Here is a 21,601-nt window from a genome sequence, read left to right as displayed (position 1 = left end):
CTCCTTTTTTTTATGAATTTTTTCACATTAGCTTTTTGAGTCAAAAAATGTATTTGCTGTCCTTACGTCGTTTATTCGAAACAATCAATTGTGGTAAAATTTCCACCAAACAAGTCAGATTAATAATTAAATTACAATCCCTAAATATGCTTGCGTCCTCATTTTGATTTTCTTTTATTACAATTGCAATTTCCACTTTGAGTTCATGTTTGCTCTTCATAACTTTAGCACGAGCTAGCCGTCATATTTCGCAATAGCACAAAGTATGGCATAAGTAGCTCCCATATCATCCATCACACGGCTTTGTTAACGATCTAACTTATAATGAACTGTTTAGTATATAGTTTGTAATTTTCGTTACTTTTTTTAAAAACAATTAAGTTCTTCATTTTTATTTTTGATACAAGAAATGCTCTGTGGAGCCTACAAGTGCATTGCGAGAACATCGGGCTTTTTTCATTTTAACTAGTACTAGAAGGGCAGTTTTGCGTCCTGACATTGATTTCGCACCATCTGTACAAAGCCAAACGCAATTATTCTACAATATGCCTTTATCATTAGAAAAAAGTGTCAATTACATAAAGGTTTGACGGGATGTGGCTTTTCCAGGAATAAGTTTGCAAAAGAATCTTCGGTTCTATTATTCTTTTCAATATATCGAAGATATTTAATTAAATATTTGGTTGTAGCTACATCAGTTCCTTTTTCTATTGTAAAGGTGAATTTTGAAGTGCGTATCTTAGAAACTAATTAATCGCTAAGATTATATCGTCAATCGTCTATTTGTTCAATCCCGAATGGAGTATTTAGCAGAATCTATGAAACCTTGCTAATTTTACCTTGAGATTGCAAACTTAGTATTTGTTGAGTCAGGGCCAGTAAATGCTGCAATCCCGAAAGGATTAAGATATTTCGTGTGACTGTGCAGTTTCAATTTCATTTGATTTTTTTGCCAGTCCTGGCTAATACTCGCGCCTCCTCACAGACTGGCCCATGCCTCCTTGGGGAGGCGCATCTCCCAGTTTGGAAAGTGCTGAATTAAAGAACAACCCAATACCAGTTCCTTAAATAATTAACAGTCTCCAGTAATTAGTTCTGCATATTTTATCAATGACTTTTACTTCCTTCTAACTTTCATACTTTCTAGTTAAGTTGCGAAAAGCTACTCTTTCATTGCCGCTACTACTTTCTAATCCCTTGTTAATTCGTCGAAGACCCGACTAATATTATTTCCTCTTCTTTTAGGTGTGATTGCCGCTCTGATTTTGAATTCCAGTGAGAAACTTCAGCAGTGCGCTTTCTTATAGTTTATAGTCTTTGAAGCAGAAACGCATCCAGGGGGTGGGGTATCCAGCTTGAATAACAGCAACTTATTCATGACATCTAAATTCAAATACATCAAATAATATAGGTTTATTTTTTCCATGGAAGTTTTGTTTTTGCTTTTGTTTTAGTTTTTTTGCGTCCCTACAGTATTAATATTTTAAAATCAGAATGAAAGTCTTTTATCATTTGATAGCTGAGACTCATCTCTATCCATCTGCTGAATTGTATTTTCAAATTCGCTTCCATTTTTTTTCTTTTTAGATCTAAATTACGTTGAAAATACGTTAGAAAATCGCATGTTTTACAGAGAACATAAGCCTTAAGTTTGACTAGTTAATTGCAGTTAAGTATATTATTTTTCATATATACCATAAACCATGTTTACTTTTGCAGTCCTGGAGGATCTCAAACACGAAGTAGGAGGGAAACAGACCCAAGGGAGTCTCACCCTGCTGGAAGCACCTTAGATTGTCAGAGTACATCCATTCAAAATCGAACGCAATCTGGACCTAGTTCAAGTCGCTACGCGTCTCTAATACAGCCGGCTGGACCCTTAATACAGGTAAGCTTTTTCTTTTTTTTGGCTGTAAGAAACAATCCGCTTCCTTAATTAAACTGCTTCAACATCGTCGGTTGCGATAGCTTTAAAGGTCTTATGTCATAAGCAGGGTTGCCACCTGTAGCACGAAAGTGCTATTTTACCACTACCTCAGTAAATTTTTTGACTGTACAATCGCCGTATAGCACGAAAATTTTGGCAATTATTGGACTTTAGGAACCGATCGTGGTGGCAACCCTGTAAATCTGGGAATGCCATGTTTGGGCTTTGTGGTTGTTGTTTGTCATCATTTGTTTCTGCAAGGTAGGCTTTCGAGTGCCAAGGTACGGCTGAAACCTGGACAAACAAATAGTATACGCTGCAATTTTTAATTAATAAATTTATAACTAATTTTGTAAAAATACAATTTCTTAGGGAAAATCATACATAATAAGATGTGAAAGTGACCGTGTTTTCAATATAAAAAATACACACGCACACCCATTAGCGATCTAGTTGCTATATTCATAACTACTTCGTCAACATTATCTTTTAAATATAATCCGCTAAATACAACAACTTTGTTGTAAGAAATATGCAAATTCAAGGTATAAAAATTATTGTAATAAGTTTTACTCAGTAACAGTTTGAAAATGGAATTTAATCCCCCAAGTAATTGTTTTGCTCTGTGTTTGAGCCTAGCCAAACTCGATGCTTTTTGGAGCTTGTAATATCTACCAATGGGGGTATTGTCATTGATTGTTTCGTCTACCAATTACTGATTTTGTTAGTGATTATTTATTTTTAATGAGGAATAAAGGTTAGTAAACCGCTTCTTTCACTAGTATTTTTTTGCTTGTTTCATTTTGCTTTGGTATTTCAGCCAGTTTCCTATTTCAGCAATTCAATACTGAAGATCAAGGCTTGGTCACGCACAGTTTCTTTTTCTAGGCGGGGGGGGGGGGCATATTTTACTTCATAATCTTATTACGTATAATCTTATAATGAAAAAAGAAATCACCAATACAACAGCAAAAAAAAAAAAAAAAAACAAGAGCTAAGAGCTCATATGCCACTTGTGACGAGGCATGAAGAGCTAAGAGCCAAGAGATCATATGGTATGAGCTCTAACAAAATTCTATGAATCAGTAGATTGATTTAAAAGGAAAATAAGAGGCTTAATGCCGGTCAGGATTTAAGATAAGAGCTCTGAGTCACGATGTCCTTCTAAATATCAAAATTCATTAAGATCCGATCATCCACTCGTATGTTATAAATACCTAATTTTTTCTAATTTTTCCTCTCCCTTTAGCCCCCCATATGGTCGAATCTGGAAAACGACTTTATCAAGTCAATTTGTTTAGCTCCCTGACATGCCTACCAATTTTCATCGTCCTAGCACGTCCAGAAGCACCAAACTCGCCAAATCACTGAACCCCACCATCAAACTCCCCCAAAGAGAGCGAATCCAGTACGGTTCCGTCAATCACTTATCAAGGACATTTGCTTATTCTATCCACCAAGCTTCATCCCGATTCCTCCACTCCAAGTGTTTCCAAGATTTCCCCCTCCAACTCCCCCCAATGTCAAAAGATCTGGTCGGGATTTGAAATAAGAGCTCTGAGACATGAATTCCTTCTAAATATCAAATTTCATTAAGATCCGATCACCTTTTCTTAAGATAAAAATACCCCAATTTTCACGATTTCCAAGAATTCCGGTTTCCCCCTCCAATCCCCCCAATGTCACAGGATCTGGTCGGAATTTAAAATTAGAGCTTTAAAGCACAAGATCCTTCTAAATACCAAATTTCAGTAAGATTTGGTCACCCTTTCGTAAGTTACAAATACCTCAATTTTTAAAATATCCCCCCCCCCAACTCCACCAAAGAGAGCAGATCCGGTCCGGATATGTCAGTCACGTATCTTAGACATGTTTTTATTCTTCCCATCCAGTTTTATCCTGATCTCACCGCTTTAAGTATTTTCAAAGATTTCCGGTACCCCCCAACTGCCCCCCCCCCAATTACGCTGGATCCAGTTGAGATTTAAAATAAGGGATCTGAGTTACGAGGTCCTTCTTAATTTGAAATTTCATTAAGATCCTATCACTCCTTCGTAAGTTCACCCTTCCAGCCCCCAACAGAGCAAATTGGTTCCGGTTATGTCAATCACGTATCTAGGACTTCTGCTTATTTTCCTCTTCAAGTTTCATCCCGATCCCTCCACTCTAAGCGTTTTCCAAGATTTTAGGTTTCCCCCCTCTAACTCCCCTCAATGTCATCAGATCTGGTCAGGATTTAAAATATGAGCTCTGAGACACAATATCCCTCCAAACATCAAATTTCATTAAGATCCCATCGCCCGCTCATAAGTTAAAAATACTTCATTTTTTTCGAATTAACCGGCCCCCCACACGCCCCCAGATGGTCAAGTCGGGAAAACGACTATTTCTAATTTAATCTGGTCCGGTCCCTGATACGCTTGTCAAATTTCATCGTCCTAGCTTACCTGGAAGTGCCTAAAGTAGCAAACCCGGGACAGACAGACAGACCGACAGAATGTGCGATTGCTATAAGTCACTTGGTTAATACCAAGTGCCGTAAAAAAAGACAGGAGAAAAGGAAGACTGTTTTCCCACATTAGTAATTAATATAGATCAGTACTTGAATGAGGTCTTAACCCTACTCATCCATACAATTACATAGGTCAAACAGCATAGCCATGCACAATCAACCATAAAGAATAATCCAGAATAAATAAATAATTATGTTTCTGGACATATAAATTAACCCTTTTGTGACAAGTGCAACCCAATTTTTAGGACGTTTTTTAGGGTCCTGAAGGGCCGAAAATAAATAGCTCCTCCTGCGCTATTTGTGGCACAGGACAGCTATAGATGTTTCATGGGAATTTATTTTTTTTAACTGACGGATCCCCTTCCTCATCAGCCCTTTTGTAGCTGGGATCACTACCCCGGCCCGATAAGAGAAGCGAAGATCAATCCACCGTACTACAAGTCTAAAGGGCAGAAATTTGCAAGATAAATAGATCTATAGCTTCAGAGTTCATGTTGTAATGTAAATTTTTTTTACACTTCTTGATTTGGACGTGATTAGGGTCATTAACGGTCATTAACCTTTAATTGCTTAATGCCTCTGGAAAGAAGAAAACTTCAATTGATGAAAATGAGTTGTAAGATTTTTTTTCTCCTTGCCTTTGCTTTTATTGCTTGACTCTACTTGTGTATAAATCCTTATCGTTGGAAAATCTAACAAAAAAATTTTTTGTCTTTTATTTCTAGTTGTTTCCACTTCGAAATAGGGTTGGAAAAGACCTTCTTTGGATTTTTATTACTGTACTATGTTTTAGTGCATAATTTTATACTTGCTCCAATAAAATTCGTAGTATTCAGGATTTCACTAGCAACAACATTTCCTTATGTTTCCTTTCTAATTATTTTTGCTTCGAAATTTCATAAGGAAAGACAATTTTTTGGATCTTATTATGGTATAATGTTTAAATACATACAAATAATTTGATTTATTTGTTTCCAATATTAATCTGTAGTATTCAGGATTTGCTTTTCTTCTCTGCCTAGGCTAGTCTTGAAAGGTGAAGATACTGAAAAGGGGTGGGATGATGAAGCCTGCTTAGTTTAAGTGCTAGGCCATTAATCTCAATAAAAAAGGAGAGACAACGCTTTTTGAATTGCCGCAGGTAAGGTGACGTGTATTTTTTTCTAAGCTTTTTTCATTATTTTCTTCCTTTTATTTGAAAAGGTGAAGGACCCGGTGGAGCTGAACTCATGTCACTTGGCTCATTATCTGAAATACTTTACCTTTTTTTTTGTTGGCCATGTTGTCAATTTCAAGAAGTATTTCTACAGTATTCCTAACTATTGAATAAAAAAAAGGTCGCTCACTTGGCTCGAAATGCAGCAAATCATCCAGCTCAGATAAATCAAAAAAGCAAATATTTCACCTACATAGAAGAATAGAGATGTAAATTACTTACAAAAAAATCACTTGAAATGCATAGCTGAAACGACCAAGATTTTATTAAGAAGAAAATATTGAAATAAAATTATCAAAAAAGGAAGTAGCTTACAATGACCAAAAAACGTTTAATCACAAGATAGATGGATATAAATATCCTTCACGAACCTTTCTGGGAAATACCTGTATTTAACCTGCACCACTCCCCCCCCCAATTCGTCACTTTCACTTGAATTTGATGGGAATGTTGGTTCCTTCTTCCCTCCGTATCTCTGCTTACAGCATATTTTACCAGGACGATTGTATAACCATAAGATTGATTACAAAACTTTGTATTTAGGCTATATATATATATATATATATATATATATATATATATATATGTATATATATATATATATATATATATATATATATATATATATATATATATATATATATATATATATATATATATATATATATATATATATATATATATATATATATATATATATATATATATATATATAATTATAATATCTTTTCCTGGCATCATCTGAAAAGGGCCTGTGTTAAAATCACTTCTTTTGCTGTTTTTTCCGTGTCTACGCTGCGTTTCCTTTTTCTTTGTTTCATACATTAGCCGCTATGCCTTGTAGCGCTAGCTATTCTTTTATTGATCATGATTATGCAGCAGTGGCGATGATAGAACTTTTCTTCATGATGAGAAAACGTAGTTCCATGTTTACGATGGTTTGGACAAGCTTGGTGTTGGAAGTCAAATCTCGTTACCTAATAAACAAATAAAACTGATTTTCTAAGCGTTATTTTTTCTAAGATTTGTTTCTAAAACAAGACCTCTAGCTTGTGTAAATAATGTCTCGATCCAAAATGGAACGTTATGGCCTAGCACTAACAGAAAACCTAGACTTTATGGCTTTTTAAAATAAAGCTGAAAATGTATTTGTTTCGGGAGATCTTTTTCTATTTTAAGATCAGAATTGAATAGTTGTTTTTTAATAGAAGGTAGTAACATATGGGCCAAATTTGAATAGTTGTTTTTCAGTAGTACAAAAATACACGAAGAATGACAACAAAAATATTTTAGCTCTGCGATTTTTTTTTAAATAAGCAGCAGTTGAAAAAATTCTACTGACATGTACTCAAAAACACCATAGTGAAAATGACAAGGAAACATCTTAAATGTCCATCACAGTTTTTGCACTACATGATTGGTAATTGAAAATCGGAAACAGTAATATCTCTTCTTTATCAATTTTCACAAATTGACCTATGAATGACTCCTATCGTCAAACTTAGTTAGTCATCTGCAAATGAAAAACGGCTCAGCACATCTGAGCACTAACAGTGATAGCCCCCCCTTGAAATGGGTCCCAAGGTCTCCTGCTTATAAGCAAATTATAAAACAGTGACCTAAAAATTAACTTTCATATCTATGCAAAGCAATACATCGATTCCCTAAGGAATAGACCTGTGTACATACATTTCTAATATACAATCGTATCTCAACACTAGAGTCGAATCCCAGATACAGGAGTCTTAACCTGGTTGAAAAAGCCTACAATTTATTAATTAATAAATTTGTATGTGAATACAAATATCAAAACTTAGACAAATTAATAATCACGCATTAATCAATAACTGGTGAAATAATTGTACTCCAAACATAGAGTAGATGATTTGGGTCACATTTTAGATTTATTATAGGGAGTGATTCGGCCGATTTTCTTTATTTTGACCTATTTGCGAGACTGTGACACTAAAAACGCTGAGAAGAAATGGCTTCTCGGTGTTTTTTTTTCAACTGCCAAAGGAGGTCATGTATCTGTCCTTCTGTAACTGCCTGTAATCATGGAGTATAACTGGAATTGCTTACTCCCTTCTGAAGTCCAACGAGAGTACCATTTCTCATTTTCTGTTTCCACAACCTTTGAAAAAAAAACTTAACTTTTATTTATAGAATTTGAAAATGAAAATATAGAGAGAAAACGGGTACAACCTTTAAACTAAACAGTGGATAAAAAAAAAATACAAACCGATGTCTCCGTTTGAGCTTATGATGGAACCCCCTTTTTCTAATTTAACAGTATGTTAAACTTGTTATGAAACTACTGTCAATTACTTTCCTGGAACAAAATACTGTTGAATATTGCTGGTCTTTATTTAAACCCAAATATTAGATTATCTGCTTCTTAGACGTAAACTGAAAGGCATAAGGGACTGGAAAGAGTGCAAATTGTTTGTAGTGTCGAAAACGTCACTAACACAATCTAGTAGCTGATGGTTTAGTGACTGTAGTAGTTCTTTTGAGGTTGAAAACGCGCTTCAGGGGTATTATTTTGGCTCTAGATCCATTTCTGTAAGTTTTTCAATTCAACAACGTTCTAAGACAGTGAGAAGTCCCAAATCTGGGATTTCAACATATAATAGTTCTGTATTATATTCCAAACAAAAGTTTAAAAAAAAATATTAGGTCTATTGAATAGTTAGTTACACTAAACTGCTATAGACTTGTATTTTCAGTCACTTCAAACAACCTAAGAGCAGGGAAAGAAAAAATCTAAATTCCACAACATGAACATTATACAGTATACAAAATTAATATTTTTCTTTATTAAAGATTTTTGGACAGATCATTCTCGTACATTTCTTCATGATTCCGCGCGTGCGCAATGAGCACAACCTATGCTGACACTATATAGTGTCTATATAGGCTGTGGCAATGACAAATAGCAACTGAAGCTGTTGCGATTTATGCAATGGGAAACTTCCCTTTGCGCGGGCTGGGATATGTCCCATTTTTGACAAAATTTTCCATACCGTATAAATATGTATGTCGTGCTAATTCTGTCACTAGCACTGGCTATTATGCTTCAACTGCAAATATTTTCCCACATAACCTATGCCCACTAGGCCCATACTAGTTTCCCTCCTATTTGATAACAATCATATGTTTTTGACTTATTTGTCTGTTAGTGACATTGCATATCCTCTTTGATGGACTTACCTCTCTTGGGAGCATTAAAAACTACCCAGATTCAGTTGCCAACTTAACTTTATTATCGGGTTCAATGGCAGTTATAATGACTTAATAAGCCGAATTACCAATTATAAGGATCGCCTTGTTCATTTGTAGAGGAAGAATTTTTGAATTTTCTCATTGTAATGTTCCTAACCCACACCATACGAATAGAAATTTTGTTTTCTGACTTTTATTCTGCGGGAAAGAGTTTTAGATCACTCTCTTTGTGTAAAACAAACGCTACCATAATATTTTAAAAAGACATTAGAGAACCAGGTTGTCATTTTTTGGAGGGGGGGGGGGCTTTTAAGTTTTATATGCAAAAATATAGAATCAGTTGTGCTACATTAGCCGGAATAAACGACGAATAATTATACATTTATTCATTTGTGTATTTTTCTGGAAAACGGCTCCATACTTTTTTGGAAAAATTAGTACCTTGGGATGTTCTCGCACAAAAAAAAAAAAAACGATTTAGATAGGTCAGAAAAGACTAGATAAGTCTGAGAAAATTAACTAAAAGCCTTAATTTTGGTTTTTACCAATGACGTAATGTACTATGTTAGTGCATCGTAAAAGGATTTCTTATGACATCTATCATATAATTATTTTGTCATATGATGTCAGGCATAGCATAAATATGATTGTTGTGTTTCCAACGCATCAGTTATTTATATAATATAATGTCTATTAGAAGGCCTAAAAACGGAAATTTGGACTATCAATTGTGACAACACCTTTACGGGCAGCTAAAGCAAACGCCATTGCTAAATTGTCTGAGGAATCAAAATCCAAAAATATGTCAAAAATGAAAATTAAGAGCAAAGACACGGGCGGTTAGAAGAAAAGTGGCGGCTTGTCAAAAATGAAAATTAGAAGTAAAGACATACGCGGTTAGAAGACCTGCGACATCAACTATGTGAGAGAGTAAAAATGAAAATAAAGAGCAAATACATACGCGGCTTTGTCAAAAATTAAGATAAAGGGCAAAGACACACGCGGTTAGAAGACATGCGACATCGAGCATGTTTGCAAGTCAAATATAAAAGCGAAGCGCAAAGACAAGCACAGTTAGAAGACATGCGACATCGAGCTTCTGAGCGAGTCAATGAAAATCAACCTGAACAGCGATAATCGAAACGTATCAAAATTGAAAATAATAGTGATGATGATTGGGTTTGGGATTTTGACATGGATAAGGTCATCAATGCCTACCATTCTTTTGTTAAAAAACAAAGGCTCGGCGATATGTATTTCGTGATGACGAAAGACAAGCCGAGTTAAAACAAACCAAACAAAATGAAAATGATAGCGAGAATGATTGGGTTTTGGATTTTGACATTGATAATGTCATCAATGGCTACCTTACCTTTCAAAATCAAAAACATGGACTAGATAAATCTACTGAAGAAAAAGAAGTTTTTGTCCCAACACCTGAACAATTAAAAGAAACAAAGGTTCGGCGATAGCTGACAAGCTGAAGCAAAAGTTAAAGATAAAAAAAAAAACAATATAATTTTACAAAGACACGACTTCCAATTTAAGGTCCGTTTGGACGTCATGGTATCAAGAAAAGGCTCAAATTCTCTGCGATTAGAAGATAAGCGACATTAAGAATCCATTTATAGAAGCCTGCCGCGTGCCCAGGCCCGGAACTATATATATATATATATATATATATATATATATATATATATATATATATATATATATATATATATATATATATATATATATATATACTAGCTGTTGGGGTGGCGCTTCGCGCCACCCCAACACCTAGTTGGTGGGGCGCTTCGCGCCCCCCAAGCCCCCCCCGCGCGCGTAAGTCGTTACGCGCCATATTAGTTACGCGCCATTGTAGTTGTGTCCCTGTGTCCCACCTGTGAATATAGATAGATTTATATATGTGTTTTATACGTAAAAATTGCGAATATACAACATTCTTGGCTTTCCCACTACTGGGAGCTTTCCGTTTCCAATTGCCAGCAATTGATCTGAAAATGTTTGACCAGAGTCATCGTTACACAGACAGACAACTTATTTTTATATATATAGAAGATGTATATATATATATATATATATATATATATATATATATTTTCTTTTTAGTTTTTTGTAGTTTTTACCTTTTTTAGTTTTTTTCTTCTTTTGTATTTATGCTAAAGCCAAGGTTCAAACCTGGAGCCTCTCGGACCTAGAACCTGAAACATAACGCTTTACCAACTCAGCTACTTCGGCTTGAATACATTCGTTTTGTGCAGCTTCCTCGGGTGTTGCCATTGTAGGTTCTTCAGTCATTTTACAATTAGAAATTTCTCTTTCAACGGTCTTCTTACAATGAAAAATTTTTCTTTGAACGATATTCTTAAATACCTGTGTCCTGGTCGTCATTTATATTCCCTGTGTCCCGGTCGTTATTTATATTCCCTCTCTCCCGGTCGTCATTTGTGTCCCGGTCTGTAATTTCTCTTTGAGTGTTTTTTCTTTTTAGTATTTTTAGTTTTTTGCATTTTTTCTTTTTTCAGTTTTCTTTTTCTTCTTGCCATTGTAGGTTCTTCAGTCATTTTACAATTAGAAATTTCTCTTTCAACGGTCTTCTTACAATTAAAAATTTGTCTTTGAACGATATTCTTAAATACCTGTGTCCTGGTCGTCATTTATATTCCCTGTGTCCCGGTCGTCATTTGTGTCCTGGTATCCCAGTCTGTAATTTCTCTTTGAGTGTCCCGGTCGTTATTTATATTCCCTCTGTCCCGGTCGTCATTTGTGTCCCGGTCTGTAATTTCTCTTTGAGTGTTTTTTCTTTTTAGTATTTTTTAGTTTTTTACATTTTTTCTTTTTTCAGTTTTCTTTTTCTTCTTTATTTTTCAGCTTCACTATGAAATACTAATCGCCGAACCTTTGTTTTTTTTAACTAAAATCTGGTAGGCATTGATGCCCTTATCCAAGTCAAAATCCCAAACCCAATCATCATCGCTATCATTTTCAGTTTTGATATGTTTTGACTCTCGCTGTCCAGGTGGATCTTCATCTAACTGCGCGGTTTTGCGTTCTTTAGCCTCAAGCCTGTTTCCTTGCCGTTCTTTTGATTCCTCGGCACGCTTTCTCATTTTAAACTTAAACATTAATAGATTTCTACGTGAACATATATGTCTTAAATACCATTAATGACTTTACCGTCAAAGCAAAAATGACGACAACTAATTTCATGACGTCAGCCGACACAGAAACATGAAGTCACCTGATCCACAGATCCACAGACAGACAACTTATTTTTATACATATATATATATATATATATATATATATTTGTTTTGCTGTTAAGACATCCTCTCCGACCAGCCTCTAGATACGGCTGTGTCTAATGACAAAAGATAAATTCTAATTAAGAGTAGCACTTTAACAGCAGAAAATATTCGGTAGGAAATACTCAAAAGCTCGGTTAAATAGAAATCCTTTTTTCAAAACTGAGAATTTTTTTAAGTTTATGCAATTGCTTTTCCCCCTAACTGCTTAAAAATTTGCTTTGACAGTATACTATTCCATCCTTTTTGTCATGCGGCACATGAATTATTTATTTTTCAATGGTAACGTATCCCTTCAGGTTGTCCGAATATTCAACTGCTTGAACGAACTCCAAGTAGACCATATGGTATAACTTACATTCGTCCTTCATTTCATTACAGAGTTTTTTTTACCTTTAATTGCTGCGTTTAATATAAAAAAATTGTGGGTAAAAATAAAATCAGGTTTTGATCCATTCATGGCATTAAACTGTGTAGATAAAAAAAACTACATTGGTTTTGATTGTATTTTACAGTAAATACAGGTCCATCATTTCTTTTTAGATTTGAGTCAATCAGAGGTTAAAACATGAAAATGTACGCACGATAATTTTGAAGCCATCAGAATTGACATTAGGCATTAAAAATTTGAAAAAAACAGCTAAAAAGAAAAAAGAAACCGAAAAAAACTAAAAACAAGTAAAAAAGGACGCAAAAATAAAACCATCGGTGTTCGCTCTTTCGATGATCGGGCCCTCGCTCTTCACAAGCTTGTTATCACGTTTCCAGTTTTGAGTTTTTTGCGTGTTTTTCGGATCGTTAGGGTCTATATCCGTTTTCATAGTTCTTAGAGGTCATTTTTCCGGGGATGCGAGCTGGGTGAAAATCTTCTGTCCACATGAATTTGTGTCTTCGCGCTGGATTTGTTCAGTGAAAGTACTTTTTCGCTTCCATCCTCCTCTTGTTGAACTTGATAAAGAGGCTTAGTTCAACTCTGGCTTTTGACCAGAGTAGAACTGGATGGATAAATCCAACTTTTGTTGAACAAATGGTTGTTTTCACGAGGATGGGAGGTGGACATGAGCTCATCTCTCATCCTCGTGAAAATGGGCGCTTGATAGGCTTTTTCCGTCGTCTAACTATTAGCCATCAGTTTTCGTTAGAACGGCGCCAACAGAATTCTTAGCGAACATCATTGTTTTCTAGTAATTTACGGAAACGTAATAATCAGATGGGTAATAAAAAAAAACAGAAGCTTTAAAATTTCAGGATTGTTTGCGGGGCGAAGAGAAGCTAAAGGCAGGAAAAAAATATACATGCTAAGAATATGCAAAATATAAGAAATGTTAGCAGTCTTGAAATCTATCAATATTATAACCCGATTATAAGCATAGAATCTTGTCATCCTCTTTAGCTAACATTATTACAATGCTAACCAGTTTTGTTTGGAATTAGTTTTGTTTAAACGTTGGAAAAATAATTATTGGGAAAATGGTTAGCCAATTGTTTTGTTTGTATTGCCAAGAAGCCTTAAATTGTTCTTCTCAATACCGTTCCAGCCCGATTAGTTTAGATTTGTTTGTGCAAACAATTGAATGTACATATAAAACGACTCACATGCGCTTACGGAAGACCTTTTTCGCGGGGGGGGGGGGGCTCAAGGCCCTCTCACTGCACGCACACATCGTATAAATATATGTATGTTATTACACTTCATTGAAAATTTTTGCTAGCAAACTTTGAGACTATTTTCCAAGAATGCGAGCTGGACGAAAATCCTTTATCAACGAGAACAAAAACATTTTTAAAAGCTATCTTTTAAATGCTGGGCTATAAGATGGGTAATGCATTGTTTGTTTGAAATAAGGTTTGTGTCCTCTTGGATGGGACACTATTCTAATGGAATTCCTATTACTTTAATTTTAGAAAATGATTTTCTCGATGTTTGTCTGTTATTACATTTTGCTAATCCTTTCCGGTTTAAGAGTTTACTGACACTTACCGTAATGCTTTCCCCTCCCTCGCCATCACTAACACAATATAAATAACATCATAGTAATGACAAGACAAACTTCAGGTTGGCTCCTTTCAGAAACTTAGCCCGGGGATAGCTGTCCCCTCTGTCCCCCTAGCTAAGCCATTGGCTGTTAGTCCAGGCTAATTAAAACAAATAATGTGGAAACTCTCAAAATGAGTCAAGTTTCGTTTCCAAAAAGGCCATATCCAGGCGTCAATGACCCGAATATGAGCCCAAGTCCGAAACTTTTTGAATTTCTGGGCATCATTTAATCAAATTGTAAATAAGGTTGTATTTTTCAACGTTTCTGTTTTATACCTCCCCCTTGGAAACGGAAGTAGTTATTTACTTCCGTTTTTTCTATGGTATACTCATTTCCTCGCTATTTAATCTTTCAACTACAGTTTAAGCAAAATGGAGCAATTGACATAATATGGAGGAACTCAGGCACACGTTTCGCTTTGGAGGAGCTAATGAAAGGCTTCTGGCATATGAAAAGGCCATTGGGAAATTTACTTGTGTCAAACAGTTCGTGGTAACCAACTGCAGTAAGGAGCGACCCGGCTCAATAGTAAACGAAACTCTAAAAAACGGAATTTTGATGCTAAAAGATACATCAAAATAATCAAATTTTATGCTGATTTTAAATATATAAGTTTCATCAAATTTAGTCTGTGTCATCAAAAGTTACGAGCCTGAGAAAATTTGCCTTATTTTGGAAAATTGGGGGAAAACACCCCCTAAAAGTCATAGAATCTTAACGAAAATCCCACCATTGCATTTAGCGTATCAGAGAACCTTCTAGCAAAAATTTCAAGCTCCTATCTACAAAAATGTGGAATTTCGTATTTTTTCCCAGAAGACAAATCGCGGGTGCGTGTTTTTTTTTTTTTTTTTTTTTTTTTTTTTTTTTTTTTTTTTTTTTTTTTTTTTTTTTTTTTTTTTTTTTTCAGGAGTCATCGTATCGACCAAGTGGTCCTAGAATGTCGCAAGAGGGCTCATTCTAGCGGAAATGAAAAGTTATAGTGCCCTTTTTAAGTGACAAAAAAAATTGGAGGGCACCTAGGCCACATCCCACGCTCATTTTTTCCCCAAAGTCAACGGATCAAAAGTTTGAGATAACCATTTTATTCCGCATAGTCGAAAACCATAATAACTATGTCTTTGGGGATGACTCCCCCACAGTCCCTGGGTGAGGGGCTGCAAGTTACAAACTTTGTCCAGTGTTCACATACGGTAATGGTTATTGGGAAGTGTACAGACGTTTTCAGGTGGATTTTTTTGGTTTGGGGGTGGAGTTGAGGTTTTTTGGGGGCTATGTGGGAGGATCTTTCCTTGGAGGAATATGTAATGGGGGAAGAGAAATTCAATGAAAAGGGGTCGGGATTTTCTAGCTTTACTATAAAAAAAAAACAATGAAAAAATAAACATGAAAAGTTTTTTCTATTGGAAGTAAGGAGTAGCATTAAAACTTAAAACGAACAGAGATTATTACGTTTATGAGGGGTTCTAAAAATACTTTAGCATAAAGAGCGAGGTATTTAGGAGGAGATAAATACATCGCTCTTTATGCTAAAGTATTTTTAGTAATTTCAACTATTTATTCTCCGGCCTTTCTGATTCAGGGGTCATTCTTAAAGAATTGGGACAAAACTTAAGATTTAGCGTAAAGAGCGAGGTATTAACGAGGGGACAAATCTCCTCATATACATAATAAAAAAATAAAAATGTAAAAGTTTGTTACGTAAGATAATTCTTAAGTTACGTATATTTTTTACTAATAAACATATTCATTAAAAATTAAAAGTTCTAGTTGCCTTTTTAAGTAACCGAAAAATTGGAGGGCAACTAGGCCTCCTTCCCCACCCCTTATTTCTCAAAATCGTCTGATCAAAACTAAGAGAAAGCCATTTAGCCAAAAAAAAAAAAGAATTAATCTGCAAATTTCATTTTAATAATTTATGTGCGGAAAGCCAAAATCAAACATGCATTAATTCAAAAACGTTCAGAAATCAAATAAAAAAAAACTAGTTTTTTTTTACTGAAAGTAAGGAGCGACATTAAAACTTAAAGCGAACAAAAACTACTCCGTATATGAAATGGGTTGTCACCTCCGCAATCCCTAGCTCTTTACGTTAAAGTTTGACTCTGCCACAATTCTACTTTTGAAACAATTAAAAAATTTAGCGTAAAGAGCGAGGCATTGAGGAGGTGACAACCCATTTCATATATGGAGTAATTTTTGTTCGTTTTAAGTTTTAATGTCGCTTCTCACTTTCAGTTAAAAAAACTAGTTTTTTTTATTTAATTACAATAAGTTCGGCTTCAAGTGTTTCCGGCATACAATGTAACAAAAACAAACAAACAACTATGTGATATCACTTGCTTGCATATAGGATTTGCCATTAAGATAGGAAACATTTAGCATCTTACTTCAGTAACTGATGCTAACTAAATAGTAACTACGACAGTTCGAACCTTGTTATGTTTTACTTTGGATTAACTTTGAGACACAAAGTTCAGACCATGATTGCATGTACTTTTAAATGACATTTTTCTTGTTGCAGTAGATGAGTTGAGAGAATTGTTATTTCTCTATGACTGTTATCACTTCTTTCATACAATCCAGCAAAATGTACACGCTGGTAAAACTTATGGTTTAAACTTATGCCCTGGAAAACATACTTTTTTTTATAATTTTTCAAGAATTGAAATTATAACCGGCCTTTTTTCAGTTGTGTTTTTACATTCACATTAAAGTTTCTCTTTTGTTGGAAACGTAAAAACATACTTGCAGCGGCAGCTGCAACCGTGCAAAGAACGAACAACGTCCCATAGTAAACACTATGGCGATCACAAATTCTGTAGCGATCACAAATTCTGTCAGTCGGTCTGTGTGTCTGTCCTGGTTTTGCTAGTTTAGGCACTTCCAGGTAAGCTAGGACGATGAAATTTGGCAGACGTATCAGGAAGCAGACCAGATTAAGTTGGAAATTGTTGTTTTCCCGATTCGACTATCTGGGGGGGGGTGAGAGATGGCTAAATTGGATAAATTAGAAAAAATGAGGTATTTTTAACTTACGAAAGGGTGATCGGATCTAAATGAAAGTTGATGTTTGGAAGGATGTCATGTCTCAGAGCTCTTATTTTAAATCCTGACCGGATCCAGTGACATTGGGGGGAGTTGGGGGGACCTAAAATCTTGGAAAACGCCTAGGGTGGAGGGATGGCGATGAAACTTGGTGGGAAAAATAAGCACAATGTCTAGATACGTGATTGACATGACCGGAACGGTTCTGCTCTCTTTGGGGGAGTTGGGGGGGGGTTAATTCTGAAAAGTTAGAAAAAATGAGGTATTCTTACCTTACGAAGGAGTGATTGGATCTTAATGAAATTAAATAAAAACAAGTTTTTTTAACGGGATGTAAGGAGCGACATTAAAACTTAAAACGAACAGAAATTACGTCGTATATGAAAGGGGCTGCTTTCTCATCAACGCCCCACTCTTTACGCTAAAGTTTGACTTTTTCTCTTAACTATACTTTTTAAAACAGTAAAAGTTTCAGGATGAAACTTGGTGGGAAGAATAAGTACAAGTCCAAGATACGTGAATGACATAACCGGGCCGGATCCGATTTCTTTGGTGGAGTTGGGGGGGAGTAATTCGGAAAAATTAGAAAAAAATGAGGTATTTGTAACTTACGAACGGGTGCTTAGATCTTGATGAAATTTGGTATTTAGAAGGATCTTGTGCTTTAGAGCTTTCATTTTAAATACCGACCAGATACGGTGCCATTGAGGGGAATTGGAGGGGGAACCGGAATTCTTGGAAAACGTGAAAATTGAGATCTCTTTACCTAACGAATGGGTGATCGGATCTTAATGAAACTTGATATATAGAAGTATTTTATGTCTCAGATGCTCCATTTTCAATTCCAATTGGATCCCGGGACATAGGGGGCTTGAGGGGGGAAACAGTAATCTTGGAAACCGGAAATCTTGGAAAACGCGAGTAGAGAGATCGTGATGAAACTTGACGAGAAGAATAAACACAAGTTATAGATACGAGATAGACATAATTGGAACGGATCCGTTCTCTTTGGGGGAGCTGGGGGGTGTTAATTAGGAAAAATTAGAAAAATTGAGGTATTTTTAACTTAAGAACGGGTGACCGGAACTTAATGAAACTTGATATTTAGAAGGAACTCATGCCTCAGAGCTCTTATTTCAAATCTCGGGAAATCGGATATCTTGGAAAACCGCTTAGAGTGGAGCGATCGGGATGAGACTTGGTGGGTAGAATAAGCAAATGTCGTAGATACGTGATTGACGTAACCGTACTGGATCCGCTCTCTTTGGAGGAGTTAGGGGTGGGGCTCAGTGCTTTGGCGATTTTGGTGCTTCTGGACGTGCTAGGACGATGAAAATTGGTAGGTATGTCAGAAAACTTCACAAATTGACTTGATAAAGTCATTTTCCCCGATTCGACCATTTAGGGGGCTGAAGGGAGATGAAAAATTAGAAAAAATGAGGTATTTTTTTATTTACGAGTGAGTGATCGGACCTTAATGAATTTTGATATTTAGAAGGACCTCATGATTCCGAGCTCTTATTTTAAATCCATACCGGCATTAAGCCTCTGATTTTTCTTTTGAATCCATCTATTGATTCTCAGAATTTTGCTAGAGCTCATACCATACGAGCTCTTGGCTCTTCCGGTATCGTCGCAAGTGCCATATGAGCTCTTAGCTCTTGTTTATTTTTAAATTTTTTGTGAATTGTGAAATGTTCCGTACACTATTTTTGAAACAAATTATGCCCCGGACCCCAACCCCTTGCCATTTAGGGGTTGGAGAAGTGTAGGCATATGGTTCTGGAACCACTCAAAGTTGTATCTTCAAAGAAGGATTACTTATTATTATATTTCCTTTTTCATATTATTTTCTTTTTTTACTATTTAATAGATAGAATAAAAATACTTGTAATGTATATAGAAAAATCATAGCACTAAGTGCCTATTTACATTTTTTCTGTGACATTTTTCTTGTTGTCAGGTTACTTTCCAACTTTTTCTTGTTTATTAGGGAGGAGGGGGAAATACTTAGTGAAATAATAAAACATACCGACATTTTGCTTAGGTTTTAAAAACCTTAAGAATCTTCTTTTGAAAAATAGTCACTTTTTCCTAACATTCGAGGTTGCCCAGCTTAAAAAATCGTGGACACCATTTTGTTGCATAGATTTCTTGGCATTATTTGAAAACGATCAAAAATTAGATATTTTTTTCAACTGAAAGTAAGAAGCGACATTAAAACTTAAACATAAATTTTCCCGTATATGAGGGGGCTGCATCCCCTGGAAAAATAAAAAATCTTTGAATTGTTGCTTTTGCATTAAATTTAAGTTGAAAACGGGCAAAGTTTTTGAGGGAAGTAAAAAGCAAAGTTAAAACTTAAGACGAACACAGTCTATTTAACATATATCAATTAAACTAGTACAAATAAACCGAATAATCATATTTCCCTATGTTTGTAGGATTATAGAAACTAGCGCTTTGCTGAAAACATAAAACAATGTAGGAGTTTTTGTACAGTAAAATCAAAACGATAAAGGACACCTTTCACATTATAAAAATAAAGCATTTTAGGATTGTTGCTTAATTTTTCTTTTCGTTTAATTTGGTAACACTTCTACATAACGGTTGGGTCCAATGATTGGCTCTTGTTTTGACTCTGAAAAGGACAAGTCATGGTTTGTAGACAAGTTCGAAATGAAATCATCGGGATAGTATTAGGACTAAGACTAGCTTTAAAATTTTATCATAGCTTGAAATTTTCTGTTTTATAGAGAGAAATTACCGGACTTCCAGAGTTCGTATTATGGCTTATTTTATCTTCATTTTGAGCAATACTAAAGCGTATTTCTTACAATTTAAGATTGTTTACTACTCAGTATTGGTTTTATAGCTGGTGAGACTAAAATATTAACTGATAAATCAATCCAATATTTCTTTATGCTGGTCAGTGACTATAGTTCCAATCTTTTTGGTGAGGTTTTGCGTTTTCAGTAAAGCGCTAGTTTTCTATATTCCTACAAACATAGGGAATATGATTATTTCGTTTATTTGTACTAGTTTTATTGATATATGTTAGATAGACTGTGAAGCAATATTCTTTTTTTGTTTTAAGTTTCAACTTCGCTCTTTATTTCCCTTAGAAACTAGCCCAACTCCTTGGAGAGGGGTTGCAAATACGAGTGCATCTTTATGTCTAATTTTTCTGGAGGGACGTCCTTCGTACCAGTCTTTGGACGGAACCCCCTTCCATGCTTCAGGTACGGCGTGGGCTGTCGTAGATTATTCATTGATGGTAAAAATTAGTACCACGTTACAAAATGCACACGAATCAACGGTGTTTTCTATTCTGATGTCAAATACTCCATCTTGTACTGGGTGATGGTTATACCGTTTTTACCGGCTAAGAAATTATGCTATGAAGAAGTCAGAAGATAACAAATCTATTTCCATGTCCAATAATGTTGTCCTCTGTATTTCCTTGAGCTACGTTTCTCCTGTCTTCTGTGGCTGCGCCTCACCTGCCGAGAGGAGAGAATAGACGACTATTGGCATCTGTCCCAAAAATCCAATGGAATGAACGTCAACAGTTGTTGTTGGGAGTCGCCGATTTTATGTTGATCAGTAGTGTGAAATTTTTTTTTAAATATCTCTTATATTCTGAAAACAAAGAATAATTGGTGCTTGTATTATCTCTTGTTAAAAAGCGTGTAAGTGTTTCCTGAATTATTGGATGATTCTTGAGAATCAAGTTATTGGTTGGATTATTCCCTATACTAAGGTATAGAGACTGTCATAGCCCAAGAGGTTCTTTTTTGAAGGATCTTTTCTATTGAACCTTTGTCACTATTTAAAATGTATTTTTAGTGGTTTTTGAGTATTAAGTTGAGACAAATAAGTAATATATGGCAAGATACATGGGGAATATATAATGTGGACTATATATTGGCACATTGGGGGGGAGGGGGAGGGTACAGTAAAGTGAAGTGCTTTTATAATGATGCAAGCAAGTATTCTAAAACCGCTCGTAGCATTCCTAAAAGTAGCCTACTTCACTTTACCCCCTAAAGTGTAAAATATATAGCCCTAATGATACTTATAAAATATAGTCCCTACTGTTCAAGCTGTTCATTCATTGACGCATAGTAGAACTGGATTTTTCCGTTAGTTTCTTTCAGCTTAGCCTGAGACAAGAAAGAAGTAACAGAATAGATGGAAAATATATAATTAGGGCTATATGTTTGCATATTAGGAGGGTGGGTTGGAGGTAAAGTATTTGGACAGTGTTAAGTTAGAAAACAATTCTTACTCCATAATATGCAGAATGACTGTACCTAA

The 21,601-nt window shown here is 35.3% G+C and overlaps 1 protein-coding gene across 6 annotated transcripts in view; it reads left to right on the top strand.

Annotated features, from left to right (window-relative positions):
* Positions 1 to 21,601, top strand: part of LOC136024912 (RING finger protein 44-like) — a 156,886-nt gene that overhangs the window by 89,227 nt on the left and 46,058 nt on the right. For all 6 annotated transcript variants that reach the window (XM_065700479.1, XM_065700480.1, XM_065700482.1 and 3 more), the window contains exon 5: positions 1,720 to 1,888. In XM_065700479.1, coding sequence (XP_065556551.1) covers positions 1,720 to 1,888 — 169 coding nt within the window. The remainder of the gene's footprint in view (positions 1 to 1,719; positions 1,889 to 21,601) is intronic.

This window comes from Artemia franciscana, chromosome 3 (assembly GCF_032884065.1).
Source record: "Artemia franciscana chromosome 3, ASM3288406v1, whole genome shotgun sequence".
Taxonomy (NCBI): Eukaryota; Metazoa; Arthropoda; class Branchiopoda; order Anostraca; family Artemiidae; genus Artemia; species Artemia franciscana.
Note: the sequence above shows the minus strand (reverse complement) of the source record. Positions and strands in the feature narration are given on the sequence as shown.